The 18,482-nt window shown below is 39.2% G+C and overlaps 3 protein-coding genes across 5 annotated transcripts in view; all 3 read right to left on the minus strand.

Annotated features, from left to right (window-relative positions):
• Positions 1 to 8,165, minus strand: part of cdh16 (cadherin 16, KSP-cadherin) — a 45,720-nt gene extending 37,555 nt beyond the window's left edge. The window contains exons 1-3 of the mRNA XM_056248470.1: positions 8,111 to 8,165; positions 7,919 to 8,014; positions 424 to 558 (exon numbers count right to left, since the gene is read on the minus strand). Of these exons, the coding sequence (XP_056104445.1) occupies positions 424 to 558; positions 7,919 to 8,014; positions 8,111 to 8,146 (267 nt within the window). The 5' untranslated portion in view covers positions 8,147 to 8,165. The remainder of the gene's footprint in view (positions 1 to 423; positions 559 to 7,918; positions 8,015 to 8,110) is intronic.
• A 1,242-nt stretch (positions 8,166 to 9,407) lies between these two features.
• On the minus strand, positions 9,408 to 11,892 carry rrad (Ras-related associated with diabetes). Of its 3 annotated transcripts, none has more exons than XM_056248472.1 (5): positions 11,765 to 11,892; positions 11,308 to 11,676; positions 11,061 to 11,134; positions 10,647 to 10,851; positions 9,408 to 10,429 (listed from the first exon to the last, which is right to left on the minus strand). In XM_056248472.1, exons 2-5 carry the CDS (start codon positions 11,660 to 11,662, stop codon positions 10,152 to 10,154), a joined length of 912 nt encoding a protein of 303 aa, XP_056104447.1. In that variant the 5' UTR covers positions 11,663 to 11,676; positions 11,765 to 11,892; the 3' UTR covers positions 9,408 to 10,151. The 3 variants fall into 3 exon arrangements, with proteins under 3 accessions (XP_056104447.1, XP_056104446.1, XP_056104448.1); XM_056248471.1 differs by having other exon boundaries at positions 11,308 to 11,672; positions 11,765 to 11,889; XM_056248473.1 differs by having other exon boundaries at positions 11,308 to 11,584; positions 11,765 to 11,865.
• A 2,900-nt stretch (positions 11,893 to 14,792) lies between these two features.
• ciao2b (cytosolic iron-sulfur assembly component 2B) lies at positions 14,793 to 17,999 on the minus strand. The gene is made up of 5 exons (XM_056248383.1): positions 17,786 to 17,999; positions 17,519 to 17,598; positions 17,287 to 17,412; positions 17,151 to 17,196; positions 14,793 to 15,395 (listed from the first exon to the last, which is right to left on the minus strand). Exons 1-5 carry the CDS (start codon positions 17,910 to 17,912, stop codon positions 15,295 to 15,297), a joined length of 480 nt encoding a protein of 159 aa, XP_056104358.1. The 5' UTR covers positions 17,913 to 17,999; the 3' UTR covers positions 14,793 to 15,294.
• Positions 18,000 to 18,482: the final 483 nt, after the last annotated feature.

Raw genomic sequence — 18,482 nt, forward strand, 5'->3', positions numbered from 1 at the left:
AAGCAACATGTCTTATTATAAGAGCTCAAACCTTTATGCTTCACGTTTCATTGGCTAGCAATTTCCGTCAGCATTTGTTATTTTGGGCTGCCTCCAAATGTATTGAATATTGATTTTTACTCAAATTTTTATCAAATGATCTGGGTGGCATAGGTTTAATTTGAACATTCGTGATTCAAGAAGCTGTGTAGTAGTCAATGCCGAATTGACATGCATCTCGAAGTAACTTGTGCATTTTACAAAGAACTTCTGTAACAATGAATGTTAAAAACGAATCTTCTTGAAATGGAATTGATATACATATGTAATGTTATCCTGATGTCTTCAATGCATCTTGAAAAAAAACCCATTAAATATAGGTCAAATGAACATTACTTATTGAATGATTTTTAAGAAAAAGGAAATGTCCCTATGATTCTGCACCTGTAAGGAGTAGGATGGCTGCTTCTCTCTGTCCAGAGGTTTAAGGGCATACAGGAAGCCTGACTCCACCCCAAAAATCCCTTCATCATCACCACTCACAGTCAGATCAGAATAGGTCAGGGGGAGATCCAGCAACTGAAATATCAAAATATGGTAAATATATAAAAACCTATCTATAATGGGAAACTGTAGGCTACTAGTGTTCTATTTATTATTTTGTACAAAAAAAAAAAGTTGTTCTGAAAGGCTTAACAGCTATTGCTTTATTTATTTATTTAGTAACCAGTCTGTTTTGACAGACATCATTATGTACAGTATGAGGCTCTAGTGAGTACTGGCTCAGTTCACACTTTACATTAAAATGCACTGAAAAGCTTTTGTTACCGGTAACTGCTTGATATCAAGAGAGTTGGGGATATGATTTCAATGTAATCTAAATGCTATCTAGTCATCATATCTGCATTCAAATCACACAAACCCTGCCCATTCCACCTTGGGCTTTACCAGGTCTAATACGCTCAGCCACGCAATTTATTTTTAGAAGAATCACATGAAAACTGCTTTGCTTTGGGGTCATTTGTGCAGTTGTCACTCCTGAAACTTTGCAGTGTGTAGGTGACCTCTTGTCTTCTTAGCAGCATGATTTTTTTTTTTTTCAAATAGTTAGATTAGATTATTTTAGATTATACACAGAATGCAATCAAAGATCAGGGTACGTTTACACGACAATGAGTTTTTTCTTTGAGTTTTCCACGTACAGACGACACCATTTTCAAAACGATCCCCATTCAAAAGGATCCGCGAAAACGACTAAAAACTAGTGATGCACCGAAATGAAAATTCTGGGCCGAAGCCGAAAATTTAGGATGCACTTGGCCGAAAACCGAAGTTGTTTAAAAAAACGTATACTATATATATAGAATAATGCAATAGAAAAATCTAACTTTTATTAACAGTAACATAACAAAACCTAAAAAAAATTTAACAATAAATATAAATAATAATACCAAATAATATTATTCTTCAAGTTTTATGTTCCATCAAATAAAAATGTTTTTTTAACAGTTGTGCAAAAAAATTCCACAATTATCTGATTAACTGCACACAAAATCACAGAATGGCAGTGGGCCTCTATTCTGCTGCTGCATGTAAACAATTTTTTACTTACATTTTAAATTGCTGTGCAAAACAACAGTGCAAAAACAGCAATGAAACTTAATCCAAACTCAAACTGTAAACAATGTAGGCTGGCCTATGTAGCCTTAAACACAGTTGTGCAGTGCTACACATTTGAATGTAACATACACAGAAAATTGGACTGTTGTTTATTTAATCAGACGTTTTATATTTAATCAGGCAGGTTTCTCTTTAAGAGTCTCTTTTTTGCTCAGCTTTTTGACAGGAAAGACAGTTCCTCTTCTCATTAAGAACATGAGATGTTGCACTGAATAGTTTGTAACTGTCTGTGCTGGTGCTTGGGGCAGATAAATACCATGCGTGCAATCCGCGCAAGCAATGGAAAGCGGCCTTTGTTTGCGCGCCAATACAGTACGTCTCTATTTGTTGTGCGGCTATGCTTGTTCCAACACGGCTACGAATCGGGGTGCTTTCCTGTAAAATGTCGTCAAACATCTCAGAAAGTGAGGGAGTGTACGCCTCCTCACTTGTACGTAACCGTTTCTCAGGCACCGTTTGCGCTACGCTCCCTGTCGAGTCTCTTCCTTCACCAGAAGTTTCAATCTCCGTCAGCTCTTTTTGTGTCATTTCACACCACGCGCTGCTTTTTAACAGCGTGATAACAGCTCGACCGTGAGTGAAATCTAAGTGCTTGCGCACGGATGGGAGAGGCGAGTGACATTCATTTTCGGTTTACGTTTTCGGCTGTTTTTTTTATTATTTCGGCCCGAAACTGATAATGCCATTTTCGGCGGCCTAAATTTCGGTGCACCCCTACAAAAAACCCTGTTTTCTGCTGCCCGGCCATTAAATGGCGATGAAACACTAGATACTGAACACGTAATATGCATGTGCATGACATGCATTAACGTCATAGTCTTCAGAGATTCGCATTTTTGTTGTTTACGGAGACCGTTTTCCAAAACTTGCACTTTGAATCACGTTTTCAAAAGTTTGCATTTTCAGGCACCTAAAAGGTCGCTGTTGTGTAAACGAACGGCCAAAACGCATAAAAGGTTTTACGTATCTTCTTTGTATTAAAGGCTCATTCAGTCGGGACTTTTATTCTGAAACCGTAGTCATGGTAATATGCGAACAGTGTACAGTAGTTAGTTGAACTGCCGCTATCTGCTGTCGTATATGTGATCTGTGCGAGCTGTCAGCTGTAAAGTTGTTGATTCCTGTTCGTTCGGGCTGATTGCTGCAGCTGTAATATCATGATGTTAGTCACTGACCCCAAAGCCTCTCCAACAAATTGGTCCTTCGAGCCGGATAGAGTATTCCCTTCTGAAGTTATGGACTCTGATGAGGAGATGATTGGAGGAACTCGCCCAAAGCGCAATACTCGTCCTCCAGCTTACCTACAACAGTATGAGGTACACTATACCCGAGGCAGACCTGTCGCTGAGCATGATGTTCCACACACCTGGGAGGCACCTGTCCACCGGACTCCTCCCCCATCCTTCCAGCCATACGCCATTGCCCCTGGTGGTGACCTGGTATGTTCTGGTGGCTCACAGATCATGTCCTCGAGTTATATGCCTCCACAGCATGTTGTATTTCCTCAGCGATCCTTCTCGTCGCCTTCGGCAGCTGATTTCACTACCTCTGTACATGACAGTGAGCGACAGCATTTGCGCCAGGAGCATGCACAACTAATGCAGACACATCAGGCTTTCCAGGCTGACTTAAGGGAGTAGAGAGAAGTCCGAGCAGAAGTCCGAGAATTAGTTCAGGTGGCTCAGTCCCTTCGAGTCGATCTCAGTAAAGCTAGAGGAGAGAACCTATCGCCAGCACAGCCGACAGCGTTTCAGTTATCCAGTCCCCCCGTGAGGCCGTATGAATCCACAACCTTAGTGGAGAATGGACACGTCGCTGAGCTTCCCCCACCGCCGTGGCCTGAGCCTGACGTTGACCTAAGAAGACGGGTGGATGCCCTTGCTTTGTCTGATACGGGTGCCACGATTCACCCACCTGTGATGCCAGGGACCAGAAAGTATCCCTTTGTTTCCACAGCTACTCAGTCACGCCCTCCTCAACATTACGCTCCTGATGTTTGGGGTTTAGCCGGCCTGATCCGGGTGAGTTTGCCCGACTCCGGATAGCTTTAGAGAACCTGCTCCCTCCTGATGGGACGGAACTTTTTAAATACCAGATCTTAGTGGATCATCTTAGGCTTGAGGACGCTAGAATGATAGCTGATGCTTATCTGAACTCCCTTACCCTATTCACTGATACAATGGCTGCACTTCATAAGAAGTTCGGCCAACCGCATCAGCTTGCCTTAAGGAGGATCGCTGTTGTTCTTGAGAGTCCTGACATCAAGCGAGGTGATATATCTGCCTTCCAGATGTTCGCTCTCCAGGTACAGTCACTAGTGGGCCTACTGAGAACCTTGGGGTGCGACGGTGAACTGGAGCTGAGTTGTGGGTCCCATGTTGCGCGACTTCTCAGTAAGTTTCCCCCTGAGCTGCGTGCTGACTTTCGTCGCCATATGTTCCACCAACCCGGCACAACCCCTAATCTGGAAACATGGTGCCACAGCTACGATGCCGAGCCGATGTCTAAAGTCTTTCACGCTAAGCCAGAATCTGGAAAGAGAACTGCGACCATCCTGCATGGGGTTGGAGAACCCCCGGTTGAGACTCCAGTCTCTCGGAAGGGTCCCGTTTCACAAACTAAACCTTCTAATGTGAAACGTTATTGTCCATTCTGTGATAAGACTGAGCATTACCTAAGCCAGTGTGCATCCTTTAATAAGCTTACCTCCGACCAGGTCAGGACATGGATTCGGAGTAACAATCGTTGTTGGCGATGCGCTAGGGCACACCATGCTGCTCAATGTGACCTTAAGATGCCCTGCAACCTCTGCCAAGGCACTCATCTCCGCCCTCTTCATGAGGTGAATGTTGGTCTATTGTCCTTGAAATAGTGGTCAAGAGCCCAGGCAAGACTGTCAGCTGGCCTGTCTGAACTCAAAAAGATGAATATTTTTCCAAATCTATCACTTATTTATAATAGTATCAAAACTAAATGTCTAACAAAGTTTTTACAATGATTTCACTTTTGGTGTGAAAGGGCATTTACTTTTGCCAAAAATAGAACTTTAGATTTTCAATCAAGTCCAATCAACAATCAAGTCCAGCCCAGGTGAGAAAAAGTAACATAAAAGTAACTTAACATTACTTTCCATAAAAAGAAACTAAGTAACACAATTAGTTACTTTTTTTAGGGAGTAACGCAATATTGTAACGCATTACTTTTAAAAAGTAACTTAACCCAACACTGCTGATCTCTCAATCTGATCTATCAGTGTTACAAGTTGACATGCTACTATGTACTACTTTCATGTTATCACTGTGAAGCTGCTTTGATGCAATCTGTATTGTGAAAAGCGCTATATAAATAAATGTGACTTGACTTGACTTGACTTGACATGCTCCTTCCAACGTCACAACTTGTCAACTCATGTATCATCTAGAATTCAGAGTTTCCCACTTGTAAATACACTTTGGTAGCCTGGTTAAAACCAGACCATTCTCCGTTTCCAAAGGGGCGTCACCAACGGACGTAGCTCAAATGCCTATGGGCGCAATTGGATAGACCTAAAACCAATCAGAGCGATGAAGGAGATGACGTATGCAGAGCGATGTTTGTCTGTTATAGAACAATTTGAATAAACAAGCAGACACTGATTAGCTACTTGCTCTACGTTTATGTAAAATTTACAGCAAGACAACTAGAAGTGAATGTGCTTTCCATTAAATAAATCACACACAGTAAACAAAACCTTAACAAAAAAACCTTTGCAATGAACTTTGCAATTTAGACGAGCAAACTGGTGCAGTGAGACGTACATGCTCGGGCAGATTCGGCTTAAAGTCGTTCATCCTCGGACGCGGCGCCGCGCGCGCTGTTCCAAAAAAAGCCGTGCACACAGGCAAGGGCGAAATGGGGTCTTGCCGGTCTTGCGCACCGAACGCGTCATTTTTGCCACGCGCACCTTCGCACTCGTGCGGATGCGTCGAGTATAAACAAGGCTTTACTCCGTGTCAGCGCGCGCTCTGATCGGTAAAGGGGTACAGACCTCTCCCGAATCATCTCCAGCAGTAGCAGCCTCCGAAGCACCACTAACTCCGCCTACGTTTTCCGCGTAAGCTGATATTAGTATTTAAACATTCTCTATGCTAAAAAATTTTTGTGAAAAAAAATATTTTTATAACATGGTTTTGGCGGTTATAGAGTTCTAATTACGGTGTTCAACTATAACCGTCACACCCCTAGTTCCACGGCGGCATCCATCTTTGTAAATGTACAAAATCTGCTTCACCGTTGCTGTGCTGTCGTCATCGTGTAAAGTCCGCCCCAACGTTTCTGATTGGTGCAGCGATTTCGACGGATTAGAAATGGGCTTGAAAGACCTCTTTAGAAAGACTTGCAGAGCAAATCTAAATTTGCCGGAAGTTGTCTGGGTTTTCCCAGGCTAACACTTTGGACATTCATGAGCTTGAAACTAATAATTATGAAATTCCAACTCCACTTGAAGGGCACATTAACGCCTGTTAGTGTAAACAGGGCCACTGGTTGTGTAGTTGGAGTGGTCAGTGAGATTGATGTTTGGCTGACCCCTTCTCTAAATGTATGTGACTGTAAACAAACATGGCTGCTGCTGTTGTGTGACTCAGTGGTTGACACCAATTCGCACGGATATTCTGAATTAAGCTGAGCATGATGCTTTGTGTCCAATGGCACATCCAATGCTAGGTACAGTGTGATCACATGTCTTAAATAGCACACAAACCAGAATAGCCCGTGTCATACCAATAATTCCCATGCAGTGAATTTAAATTATTTTGTTTGGTTCCTGGAATGTAACTCTGAATAGTGTTTTTCCATGCTTGCCCTGCTTATTTAGAATAGCATGCCAGTGAGTGTTTATTTGGGAAAGGTAAAGATTGATTGAAGCGCTAATTGCACACAGCATGACTTGTGTGGCACTTTGTAGCTCGCCTTTCCCCCTGATGTCTGTTCAATCTGATATGCAACCTACACACCTGCACGGATATCCAGGGAACAGTCTTTTAAACCCATGCTTGCTTGTTTTGATTGACTGTGGTAAAAAAAGCTAGCGAAAAAATTATCAATTCTATCTGGGGGCCTTGCAGCAAGAACACAACACTCCGGTGAGAGCTAAATAATAATAACAAAAAAAAAAATACATGAATGCGTCAGCCCTCATTTGTCACTTATTTTTAAAGCCTAAACAAATATTCTGTAGCCATCATCCTGCCCCTTCAGTGATCACACAGGGTGTGGGTAATTATCCACCCACTCACATGTAGGCCATTATACTTGATTTGGACATTGCACAGAGACTGTTTTGATAGCATGTCGTCAAATTCAGAAAATGGCGAGCAAGAAGGACTAGGACCCAAACAGTGCTTCAGAAATGCCGCCAATTACAGTGTCTAAGCAAAAAGCTTTTTGGAGAGCAACTGGGCTATTACTAAACGACATCTGGTAAAGATTTCTGACACAAGGCTTGAAGTAAAGCATTGTACAGGAGCTCCATATTTAGCTTGGTGATGACTGGTTGTTGCGTGAATGCCTGCTCATAATTACACCTTGAGTTCTGAGTGCTCTGAGGAGTGGGATGTAGGATTTATTGAATGGCATGTTCAATGCTCTGCTTTTTCAGTCCTTTCTCTACATTGCTCTTAGAAGCATTCATTAATACATTGACAGAACTCTTTCTTTAGTCATTTGGAAAACAGCACAAGGACAGTCCATTTTAACCAACTAAATCCAGTCTATAAATAACACGCAGAACAAAATATCTTTCACTCAGTAATCTTTGTGGTATTTTAGTCACCAGATCTGACAATATGTTGCTTTGTCTGTCAGAACTGCTTATTAAAATTTTTAGCCAACTAAAATGTTCAGAACCTTGGTATTACATCTTCTCACATTTGAAGATTAGCCTACATCACTTATTCTGGTCTGGACTGCAAAACGGCACACCTCCACAGCATATGTAATATGAGAATGAGAGAGTCTGACATTCTCCTTGCCATCATAATTTCCCATCTTGATTACTGCAATGCCCTTTTCATCAGCCTAGTCAACAAAACCATTGCTAGACAAAGTGGTAACCTGTATCATCCTGTATTAAGTGCAAAAAACTGCTCTTAACCTTCACAGCTTATTTTCTGATATTTATTTTTACAGTGGACAAATATACCTAATATAAGCCAAGCTAAATCGTCTACTAATATGTAAACTTTCCAAAAATATTTTGTCCTCCTTAGAAAGAACTCACCTTGGTGAGGTACCATGGGAAAATACCATCATAGTTTTCAGGAACACCAATTTTAAGATGAGCGGTCTCAGAAATCAAAATGTTCTGAGTCAGCACCTAAAATAGAAAGCAATTAATTGCAGAAGTTAAATCATGGTGAGTGGTAAACATGTATATAGGCCTATTCCAGACAAAAAGGCCAAGAGAACTTACGCTCAGTGCAATAAAGCAAGCACTCAGAGATTCCATCGAGCCAACAGCGGCCTTCATGCCTGAGACAAAAACAACAACATAATTTTAGCATTTAACTGCTTATTTTCTTTAAAGTTCAAGCTTGAGTTTTGTTCAGTTCACAGAGAAGAGATAAAGATAGAAATTGAATACTGGATTTGCTTTTAAGGTGCACTCAGTAGCTGCCTAAGTTTGTGTTGATTTTGTTTTAACCAAGAGCCACATGTAGGCCTGTTCCTGAACACTTAGAATCTTATGTGAATGTAGCCTAAGCCTACATAACTGTAGTGTAGGCTATACAAACGTTTAAACTAAACTAAACTAAACTAAACTAAACTAAACTAAAAACCATTGGGTACACGTTTAAGAGAATGTAATTGGCTGAGTGAACGAATCAAGCGTGCCATCATACTTTTTCTCCAGTTAATGTTCAACTCGAGTAGGCTACATCTCATTAATGTAACATCACGTAAGTGTCGAGTTACTTGTGTACACTTTTTTCAGAGATCTACACAATTTAGGCTAACTTCTTTTTTTAAAATACAATACATAAAACAAGAATATCCGGGAGGTAGGCCTACCGGTTTCAGAAAAGGATAAATAATACGCAGCGATTACATCAAAAAAAAAAAAAAAAAAAAAAAAAAAAAAAAGAACTACTCCGTGATTACGTCAGTAAAAGAACAAAAAAATACCATATAGCCTAATACGCCATGTGACACAGAACTAAATAGATCTGCTTGCACTTTAAAAAATAAATAAAATATAGCCTAAATAAAGTTACGATAGTCTACTGTAACAAGTAAAATGCGGATGTTTTATGATGAAATAAGAATAAGTGTAGCCTAATAAAAACAACGCAAATAATTTAAAACGACACCAAAAATCTCCAAATTACCGTCAGGGTGAACTGAACATATCCCGGATACAGCAAAATCTTATGCGCTTTTTTCTTCTGTTTATCTGATCATATAGGCCTATGTTGTTTAATAAAAGCAGCTCTTACCTCCCGTCCACACTTGCCGATAGCGAAATTGAGAATGGCTAAAGAGTTAGAAAAGCATTGCATCTGCCTTGTATCTGATTAATGATTAGCTTTCTTAATTTGTCTGAGAAAACCTTTAACTACCTTGTTTCCTCCAATTATACTACATCGTCCTTGGCTTGCATATGTATGGGGGAATAAATTACATGGTATTATAACCTCAAGTTTGAATCATGTATTTTGTGTTTGTAGAAAGAGTAAATTCAGATTGTTTTATATATATATATATATATATATATTTTTTTTTTATTAAAAAAACAATTGTAAACATGTAACAAAATTAACAACTCAATAATATTAAATGCCTTTAAGTGCAAATCAAACGTTGTTAAAAACAGCTCACAAAACATAATTTATTGCTTCTATGTCGTCACTTGCACACGGAGCATAGATGTCGAAGTAGCTATATGTCAGACCTCTTATATTGAAACTTCTTATATTGCCTCTTGCCCTCCCCTACCCCACGCAAAAAAAAAAAACCCCAAACCTTCTAGTTTGGTGTCTTGGCTGAGTTACGAACCTGCGCACTCAGTTTCAAGTAACATTAGATTCCATGTTATTTAAACAAGAAAAAATTACTTGTGCTCATCTATATGCACACATGTGCATTCCACATCTGATACAGCTGTAGTCCACATCAGGAAAAGAACCAATTTCTTTTGCCTCCGTGCAAACATAACCATAGCTCTCCGAAGGGAACATTGTGATTGGTGGATTTACCTCCTATTTACATGCGTAGAATTTGACAACTATACATATTAAGGCAACGAAACAAAAAAAAAAGTAACGTAACAATAAAAAAGCCTCATGCCGGCCATCATAATCAACATGATTTTGTCAGTTTTGTTTCATATATAATCTCCTTTTCAGTTTACAAAACAAGTTCATATTTGTCTGTACAGCTAAATAGTCCTTATATTAACATTAAAACACACAGCTTCTGGTCGTGGGTATCAGAGCGCACATTAGTCCAGTTTTTCAGAGCACTGACAGGTCGTGACAGGATTTGGACTTCTGTCTAAAGGCCATCTTCTTGTTCTTCCGGGCCACCATACGGCCCAGGAAACGTTTGGCCTTTTTGCTGATGCTCTCGCGGCGCTTGCAGTTGGCCATGCGGCGGGCGTTCTCTTCCTTGCTGTCCTTGCGAAGGCGAATTTGCCGTACGATGCCCTCGAAGAGGTCGCGCACATTGTGATGCAGGGAAGCTGAGGTCTCAATGAACTTGCAGTCAAACACAACGGCACAGGCACTGCCCTCTAGAGAGACACGGAAAAAGAGATGCAGGTGAGCAATAACTCCATTACCAGAGGGACTGAGGCTACAGTGTCATCATTACTATATGCCTCCTGGCTGTTCCTCAAAGCTCAGGAGAGATGAGTACTTTATCCAAAACATGACTCCAACCAGAGGCTGCAAAGTCTGTGTTTCTACATGCCATATTTAAAATAGAGAAGAAGATGGGTGAAATCTTACCATCTACAGAAACTTCTCGGGACCGCACCAAGTCACTCTTGTTTCCCACCAGGATGATGGGGATGTTTTCTGACTGCCGAGCTCTGCGCAGCTGGATTCGTAGCTCTGAAGCTTTCTCAAAACTGGACTTGTCTGTCACCGAGTACACGATGATATAGGCATCTCCCATACGCATGCACTGATCTTTCAGCCACTGGCTGTTATCCTGTAGGAATAAAATTTACGGTTATACAATGCAAAGTTTATGGTAATCATAATCCATTCCATTTTTTAAATCTATTTATATTTATTTTAATTAATTTAAAATATTGTATTATTTGTAATTAGTTTAATTAATTTAAAATATTTGTATTTTTTTAAATGAATTTAAAATAAATACGTGAATAAATATTACTCTTAATGTTGATTGCTTACCTGTTCCCATATATCATACAGAAGGATTGACGTCTCCTCATCATCAACCACAAGGGATCTGTCATATGTGTTTCCTGAAATTAAAGTGCAATACATAAGCACACGATATATCACACAGGTTTTTTTCTGGTTTTGTTTTTTAAAGGACCACCTCACTTAAGACAGATGCTGCACTTAAGACTGACTGTGTCCTAAAATCTTCTGAAATGATAGGTCTGAAGGGTAAAGATGCAATATAGATATTTACCCGTTTCCTCGCAGTCGCTACTGTCTTCAACTCCACCGAATATTCTCGCCAAACTCGACTTCCCAACGCCGTGCTCGCCCAGGAGAACCACCTTGTAGACCTGTCCGTCTGAGTCGCTGCCGGAGGAGATGACCGAGTCGGAGGAGTCGGACACGCAGCTGTTCCTGTGCTGCTCTCCCGGACAGTAGCGCATGAGGCTGGACAGCTCGGTGGGTTGAGCCTCGGGCATCGAGTGCAGCTCTCGGTCGTCCACTGGCATGCTCCTTCTGTGCAAGTTCTGCAGGTGGAGGGGAAACGGCATGCTACCTCTCCTCTTATCCATGTTCCTCAACTTGTCTCCTTTGTTCAAAGTCATGACTCCAAACCTGTCTGTGTAGAACTATATTATAACAGCTGTACTTATAGCCTACCTATAATACTACCAAGAGATATGAAAACATGTCAAAATTATACTTACATGTGAGTGCGGCTATAACGTCTTCCGTTCAATGTCAAAATTCCAGTTGTCCCGTTTTAACTCCGTTATTCTTCCACTGAGGGTTTCGCTTATAATCTCTGACGATACGGATGCCTTATTTATGCGAGTGAGTGACGTCAGCCCGAGGGAGGGCTTGCCTCGGAGAATCACTCATAGTAATATGATTTTGAGGGAGGGGCGTGTGATTCACAATCTTGCGAGGGCGTCCTGCAGAGAGGGGTCTTCCCTCCCCTGCTCGTGTAGTGCCTAGTGCGTGGACGACGATGGGTTTAATCAGGTTCCGCCAAATGCGTTCTTTGTCTGTAAAGGCGTATAACCAGTCATCAATGCTTCAAGAAAAGAAATCAGGGTTCACACATTTTTTTCCCTTTCATTACACTGCTGAAACAAACACTGGTTTTACCTGGTTTAATGGTCTATAGCCGGAGAACAGCTGCACTGTAAAAATCGTCATTTTTATAGGGCAAACCATGTGAAAATGCTGTAAATTAGTATAAGACGCCTAACCATATATGGTAAAATATATTTCAATAGACAACGTCTATGTCATGTTGCTGTCAAATGTTTTAGAAGTAGCTATGAATTACAGAATGTAGGCTATTTTAAATTATCTCGCTCTCTTACACTGGGGTGTTTTCTGTAGCATTTTATGTTATTTAGTTAGTATTTAATTATAGCATAATTTTAGTGTTATGTTTGTTATTCTGATGTTTTCTTGGTTGTGTGGCAAAATGTGCTCTATATTAGCCTAATATTATTAGTTACATCTGCAGGAAAGGTACATTTTTAAGTCATCATTATGCTTTTAGTTGTACCCCCTTTTATTATCATCAGTATTTTACAGTAACAAAATTAAAATACTTGTACAGTTTGGTACATTAACATTAAATTAATTCATGACATAGTTACAAATTGTAAAGTCACAAAAATGTATTTTTTTGTACGTACGTCTTGAAACATCATCACTTGAAACCTTTTTTTTTTTTTTTTGTATATCTTGTAATTGTCAAGGGCAAAACGACCCTTTCATCACATTTTGCTGGAGTGCATTTATAGGTAGTTCAATGTTGCCATCTAGTGGCAAGGATCGGTACATAAATGACCATTTCTTCATGTTTTATTAGATCTGATTTTTTTTTATTCATTTGCTCTCATGTGTAGAGACCGACTCTCAGACTTTGAATAAATTTGCCAAGTAGGCTCCACTCAGTTCTTTTACACACAGACTTATTATGTTGAGGATGTTTATTTATTGCAATGACTTGCCAAAGTTATGGGATTTTTTTATAGCCTGCACTAGCTTCTAAAATTCACCTAACATGCTAAGGCCTGGCCTGGAATATAACTGCTTAACCATGAAGAAACACTTTACAGAGCAATAGACATAACCAAGTCTTGGACATAAGCATAATCATAATACATGTATAAATCACAGTTAGTTGATGCACTGCATCATTTATAATGTATATTGTTTTATTCAGACAATGAGATTGTGAGACACAAAGATGTGACCTGACATATGTCCTTTCTACTTATAGATGCACGATAACAAAAATTAATTTGAAAGTTCGGTATTTTATGACTGGACCGAAAAAGACTTGCAACGTTAGCTAGTCTGGTCATTTATAAAAAGACTATTGAATAAGAGTTCTATTACATGAAATAATATCTATCATACATTTTTAATGCATGCCACAGAAAGCACTTTTTATGACTTGAAAGCCAAGCAAGTGTAATCTAAATCGACTGCTTAGTACCTATTGTGTTTATTATAATATCTGTGCATCATCCCGGTCTTCTGCCTTTATTTTAGACAGACTATGGATTATCTTCAAACCTTTAGATGACAAAAAAGTTTCAATTATAACTTAATTAGCTATAACACAGGTCAGTAACTTGTTAAATTGCAATAACATACACTCACCTAAAGGATTATTAGGAACACCATACTAATACTGTGTTTGACCCCCTTTTGCCTTCAGAACTGCCTTAATTCTACGTGGCATTGATTCAACAAGGTGCTGAAAGCATTCTTTAGAAATGTTAACCCATATTGATAGGATAGCATCTTGCAGTTGATGGAGATTTGTGGGATGCACATCCAGGGCACGAAGCTCCCGTTCCACCACATCCCAAAGATGCTCTATTGGGTTGAGATATGGTGACTGTGGGGGCCATTTTAGTACAGTGAACTCATTGTCATGTTCAAGAAACCAATTTGAAATGATTCGAGCTTTGTGACATGGTGCATTATCCTGCTGGAAGTAGCCATCAGAGGATGGGTACATGGTGGCCATAAAGGGATGGACATGGTCAGAAACAATACTCAGGTAGGCCGTGGCATTTAAACGATGCCCAATTGGCACTAAGGGGCCTAAAGTGTGCCAAGAAAACACCCCCCACACCATTACACCACCACCACCAGCCTGCACAGTGGTAACAAGGCATGATGGATCCATGTTCTCATTCTGTTTACGCCAAATTCTGACTCTACCATCTGAATGTCTCAACAGAAATCGAGACTCATCAGACCAGGCAACATTTTTCCAGTCTTCAACTGTCCAATTTTGGTGAGCTCTTGCAAATTGTAGCCTCTTTTTCCTATTTGTAGTGGAGATGAGTGGTACCCGGTGGGGTCTTCTGCTGTTGTAGCCCATCCGCCTCAAGGTTGTGCGTGTTGTGGCTTCACAAATGCTTTGCCTCATACCTCGGTTGTAACGTGTGGTTATTTCAGTCAAAGTTGCTCTTCTATCAGCTTGAATCAGTCGGCCCATTCTCCTCTGACCTCTAGCATCAACAAGGCATTTTCGCCCACAGGACTGCCGCATACTGGATGTTTTTCCCTTTTCACACCATTCTTTGTAAACCCTAGAAATGGTTGTGCGTGAAAATCCTAGTAACTGAGCAGATTGTGAAATACTCAGACATCAACATCAATACAACTGACCTTGGGAAAATATTGTTTGCTTATGTGTAATTGCTTGAACTTTTTCTTAAACTCACAAAATTAATTTTCAATTTTTTATTGGCAAAAACAAGAGGTACAAAACAAAGCAGTCCAAACTATTTCTGCTGTACACATGCTCCATTTTGATCAATAAGAAATGTCTTTGAAAACAACTCTAAAAGGATGCTATGTCAAAATGAGACTACTATTAAAAGTAATTTTGTACATATTCACAAATATATGACATAGTTACAAAATAACTTTTCGTTCTGTATCCACGTAACATAAAAATGAATTCTGTTTCTCCCATACGTTCTCTATTACTGTGGTTTCCTTTCCTGACACCTTTTTAGCTCACCTCTCACTTTATAAGTACTAATCAGTCTTCCTGATCTGGTACTGTGAGTGTAGCAATAGAATTATAAAAGAAGCAAAACAATAACAATAATGATAAAGGCGCTCACATTATTATTATCATCATCACACAACTCTGGCTTGCCTTTAGGAGTTCAATCAAGATAACGTGTCAAAGGAGCACACTAGAGCGGCAGGCTTCTTCTGATCACATGCTTCTGGTGTACAGACACTGGTTGACCACCTCCAGAAGCTGAGAGTTCTCCAGAGCTGCTGCCACTCTCTCTTTGTCAGCGAGCTGCTTATTGACTGGAGAAGAAAAAAACACAACATATTATCAAACTCAGATACATTGATTTCTAAGGCCTATATATTATCAACACTTTGCTGAAAAACACGATGCACACAATCTACTACATGCCTTCTGCACACTGACTGATGGATCAAGTAAATGGCCTTTAGTATAATTCTAAAAAAAAGTCCACCTTCAGGTCGTAGTACACGTGTAAACATACAAATAACTTTTATTTTGTAAGTAATATTTAAAAATGAACATTTCCTAGACTGAGGGAACTTTCTTTTTATTTGATTATGCATGTGTAACGGAGGCCAGCTAGTAGTTGCTGTGCGAGTAAACCTCACTCCTCTGATCTCAATAGGCGCTCTAGCGACAGACCAGACGCAAGATGCTGCAGTCTTTAGCCTCCTTGTTAGAGCGCCTGACTCTCACGCAGGAGACCCCGGTTCGAGGCCCGCACAGAGTGGGTCGAGTAGGACCCGGATGAGGGGTTACACATGCATATAAAAAAAATTAAATAAAAAAAAATCAAATATGATATAACAGGCTGTTGGGGAATGTTTATTTTTACATTTCTTTATCATCATTGCAGTGCATTGCATTTATATGTTTTGCCACCCACAATTAAAACTACAGAGCTTTGATCATAAAACAAAGCATTTTAACATCCTAATATTTATACTTATATAACATTATCTTGGATCTTACGAAGACATTATTGGGAGATGAGTAACAAATCATGTATATGCATTTTAGGAAAGTGATCTGCTATACTTTTATAAAAATCTCATAATTTATATTACAAGCTATCAGAAATATATCTTATGTTTTGGACGTATAAAGATAACAATATCTGCACAATTTACAGTTTTGCTCAGTGGACTGAATAATATGCGTGTATTTTTTTTTTCTTGTTTGAGTTCCATATTCTCACTATGTCATCCTAAATGGGCCATAAAAGCCTGATGTATCAAATAGATAATATCAAACACATATGCCATGTATAATATATGTATGTATATATATATATATATATATATATATATATATATATCTGCAAAGCTGACTTTTCATCAGCCATTACTCCAGTCACATGATCCTTCAGAAATCGTTCTAATATGCTGATTTATTATCAACGTTGGAAACAGTTGTGCTGCTTAATATATATATATATAAAAAAAAAAAAAAAAAAAACTTCAGGATTCTTTACTTAAAAAAGACCAGCATATATTTAAAATATAAATATTTTGTAACAATATACAACAATACCTTTCAAAAGTTTGGGGTCAGAAATGTCTTTCTTTCTTTTCTTTTTTTTAGAAGAAATTAATACTTTTAATCAATAAGGATGAGTTAACTTGATAAACAGTGATAGTAAAGATTTATATTGTTACAAAATATTTCTATTTTGAATAAATGCTGTTCTTTTTCTTTACTTTATATTCATCAACGAATCCTGAAAAAAATCCCAAAAAATATTCAGCAGCACAACTGTTTCCAACATTGATAATAACGGAATAGCAAATCAGCATATTATAATGATTTCTGAAGGATCATGTGACACTGAAGAACGGAGTAATGATGCTGAAAATTCCGCTTTGCATCACAGAAATAAATTATATTTTAAAGTATATTCAAATAGAAAACCATTATTTTAAACTGTATTTAATATTTCACAATACTACTGTTTTTTCCCCCTGTATTTATGATATGTCATGCATTTCATGCTATTATTTCATAATATGTCATTTTATAATAACGTTTACCTGCATCCTCTGAGGCATGTGTGCCAGGTGTGATGTGAACGTCAATCTAACAACAAATAGGGAAAAAACGAATGACTTAGATGGGAAATCCCAAAGCCTAATGCAAGCCTGTGTTTGGCAGCTCACTAAAATGTACCTTAAACCTGTCAGGCAGGGAGCGCAGAAGCTTGACTTTGATAGACAGGCCAATGAGAGTGGCCATACTGCAGTGTGGGATAGTCGGTGTGAACTCCACAGACACTGTGCTCTCCTCATCATTCACCTACTCGGAGAGAAGAACGTGAAAGAGAGACAGATAGAATATTGTATCCATTTGATTAATGTGTAAAGGTCTATTCTTCTTCAAACTGCTCGCAGATCAGACTCACATTGACGCGCATTTGTTCCACGACATTCAGTTCTTCGAGGGACAGTGGGTGCTCAGGATCGTTGATCGATCTGATTAGATGTGATCATTTAGTTAAGGTCTCACTCAAAGTATCCAAAATGATTTAAATTGAGGCTTCTAAACTATTGCAGCTTGCTAAGAGAAACTGTCAACATGGCAGATAATTCAAAGCAACAAGGCAGACTTTACACAGCACTTGTGTAGCGAGAGCCAAATGATGTAACGTTAACGTATTTTGAAAGGATATCGAAGATTTCTCTGTCATCGATGGGGTCCGCTACATCATCATCTTCATCAGTGGCAGTTAGGAGTCTTTCCCCTGATCGCTGAAATATCAGAGGATTGGCGTTTTCTAGTCGAGTTCCCCCTGACATTATTATCCACTCAACGATAAAAGAATAACCAACAACCAACGCTGTCAGACGTCAGATCACTTCGCAAACACTGCGAAGCCAAAACAAGCCAACCGGAAGTCATACCCGGAAACACTATAAACGCTTTTTAAAATAAAAGTTTTATTTATAAAAGTCCGGCAGTTTTCTTGCAATTTTTGCCTTTGAAGAGATATAATAATAAGAAGAATAATAAGAAGAATTAAGTTATTTCTCATTATATACATCTGCAACATTTTATCTCAGATTTATGGCAACAATGACCTCAGATTTAAACTATTATCATTGCACAGAATTACCTCGTGGATCAGGGCCATTTTAAAGTGATTTGGTTTTTGAAAGGGGGGAACAAAAAATTATTTGTCTTTAACTAAGAGGGGTGATAAAAGTTCTGTGATATAGGCTGAGACATGGGCATTCAGTAGCCTATTATGCATTTGCATAGGCCCTACACCCATTTCTCTAACTAACACACGTGAGGCAGATGTGAGCAAAACATTTCCAAAACATCTGTCATGCCAATGTGGCCATGACTGTCATTAGTACACTCCA

Source organism: Rhinichthys klamathensis, unplaced genomic scaffold, assembly GCF_029890125.1.
Source record: "Rhinichthys klamathensis goyatoka isolate OS25496 unplaced genomic scaffold, OSU_Roscu_1.1 h1tg000055l_1, whole genome shotgun sequence".
Lineage (NCBI taxonomy): Eukaryota > Metazoa > Chordata > Actinopteri > Cypriniformes > Leuciscidae > Rhinichthys > Rhinichthys klamathensis.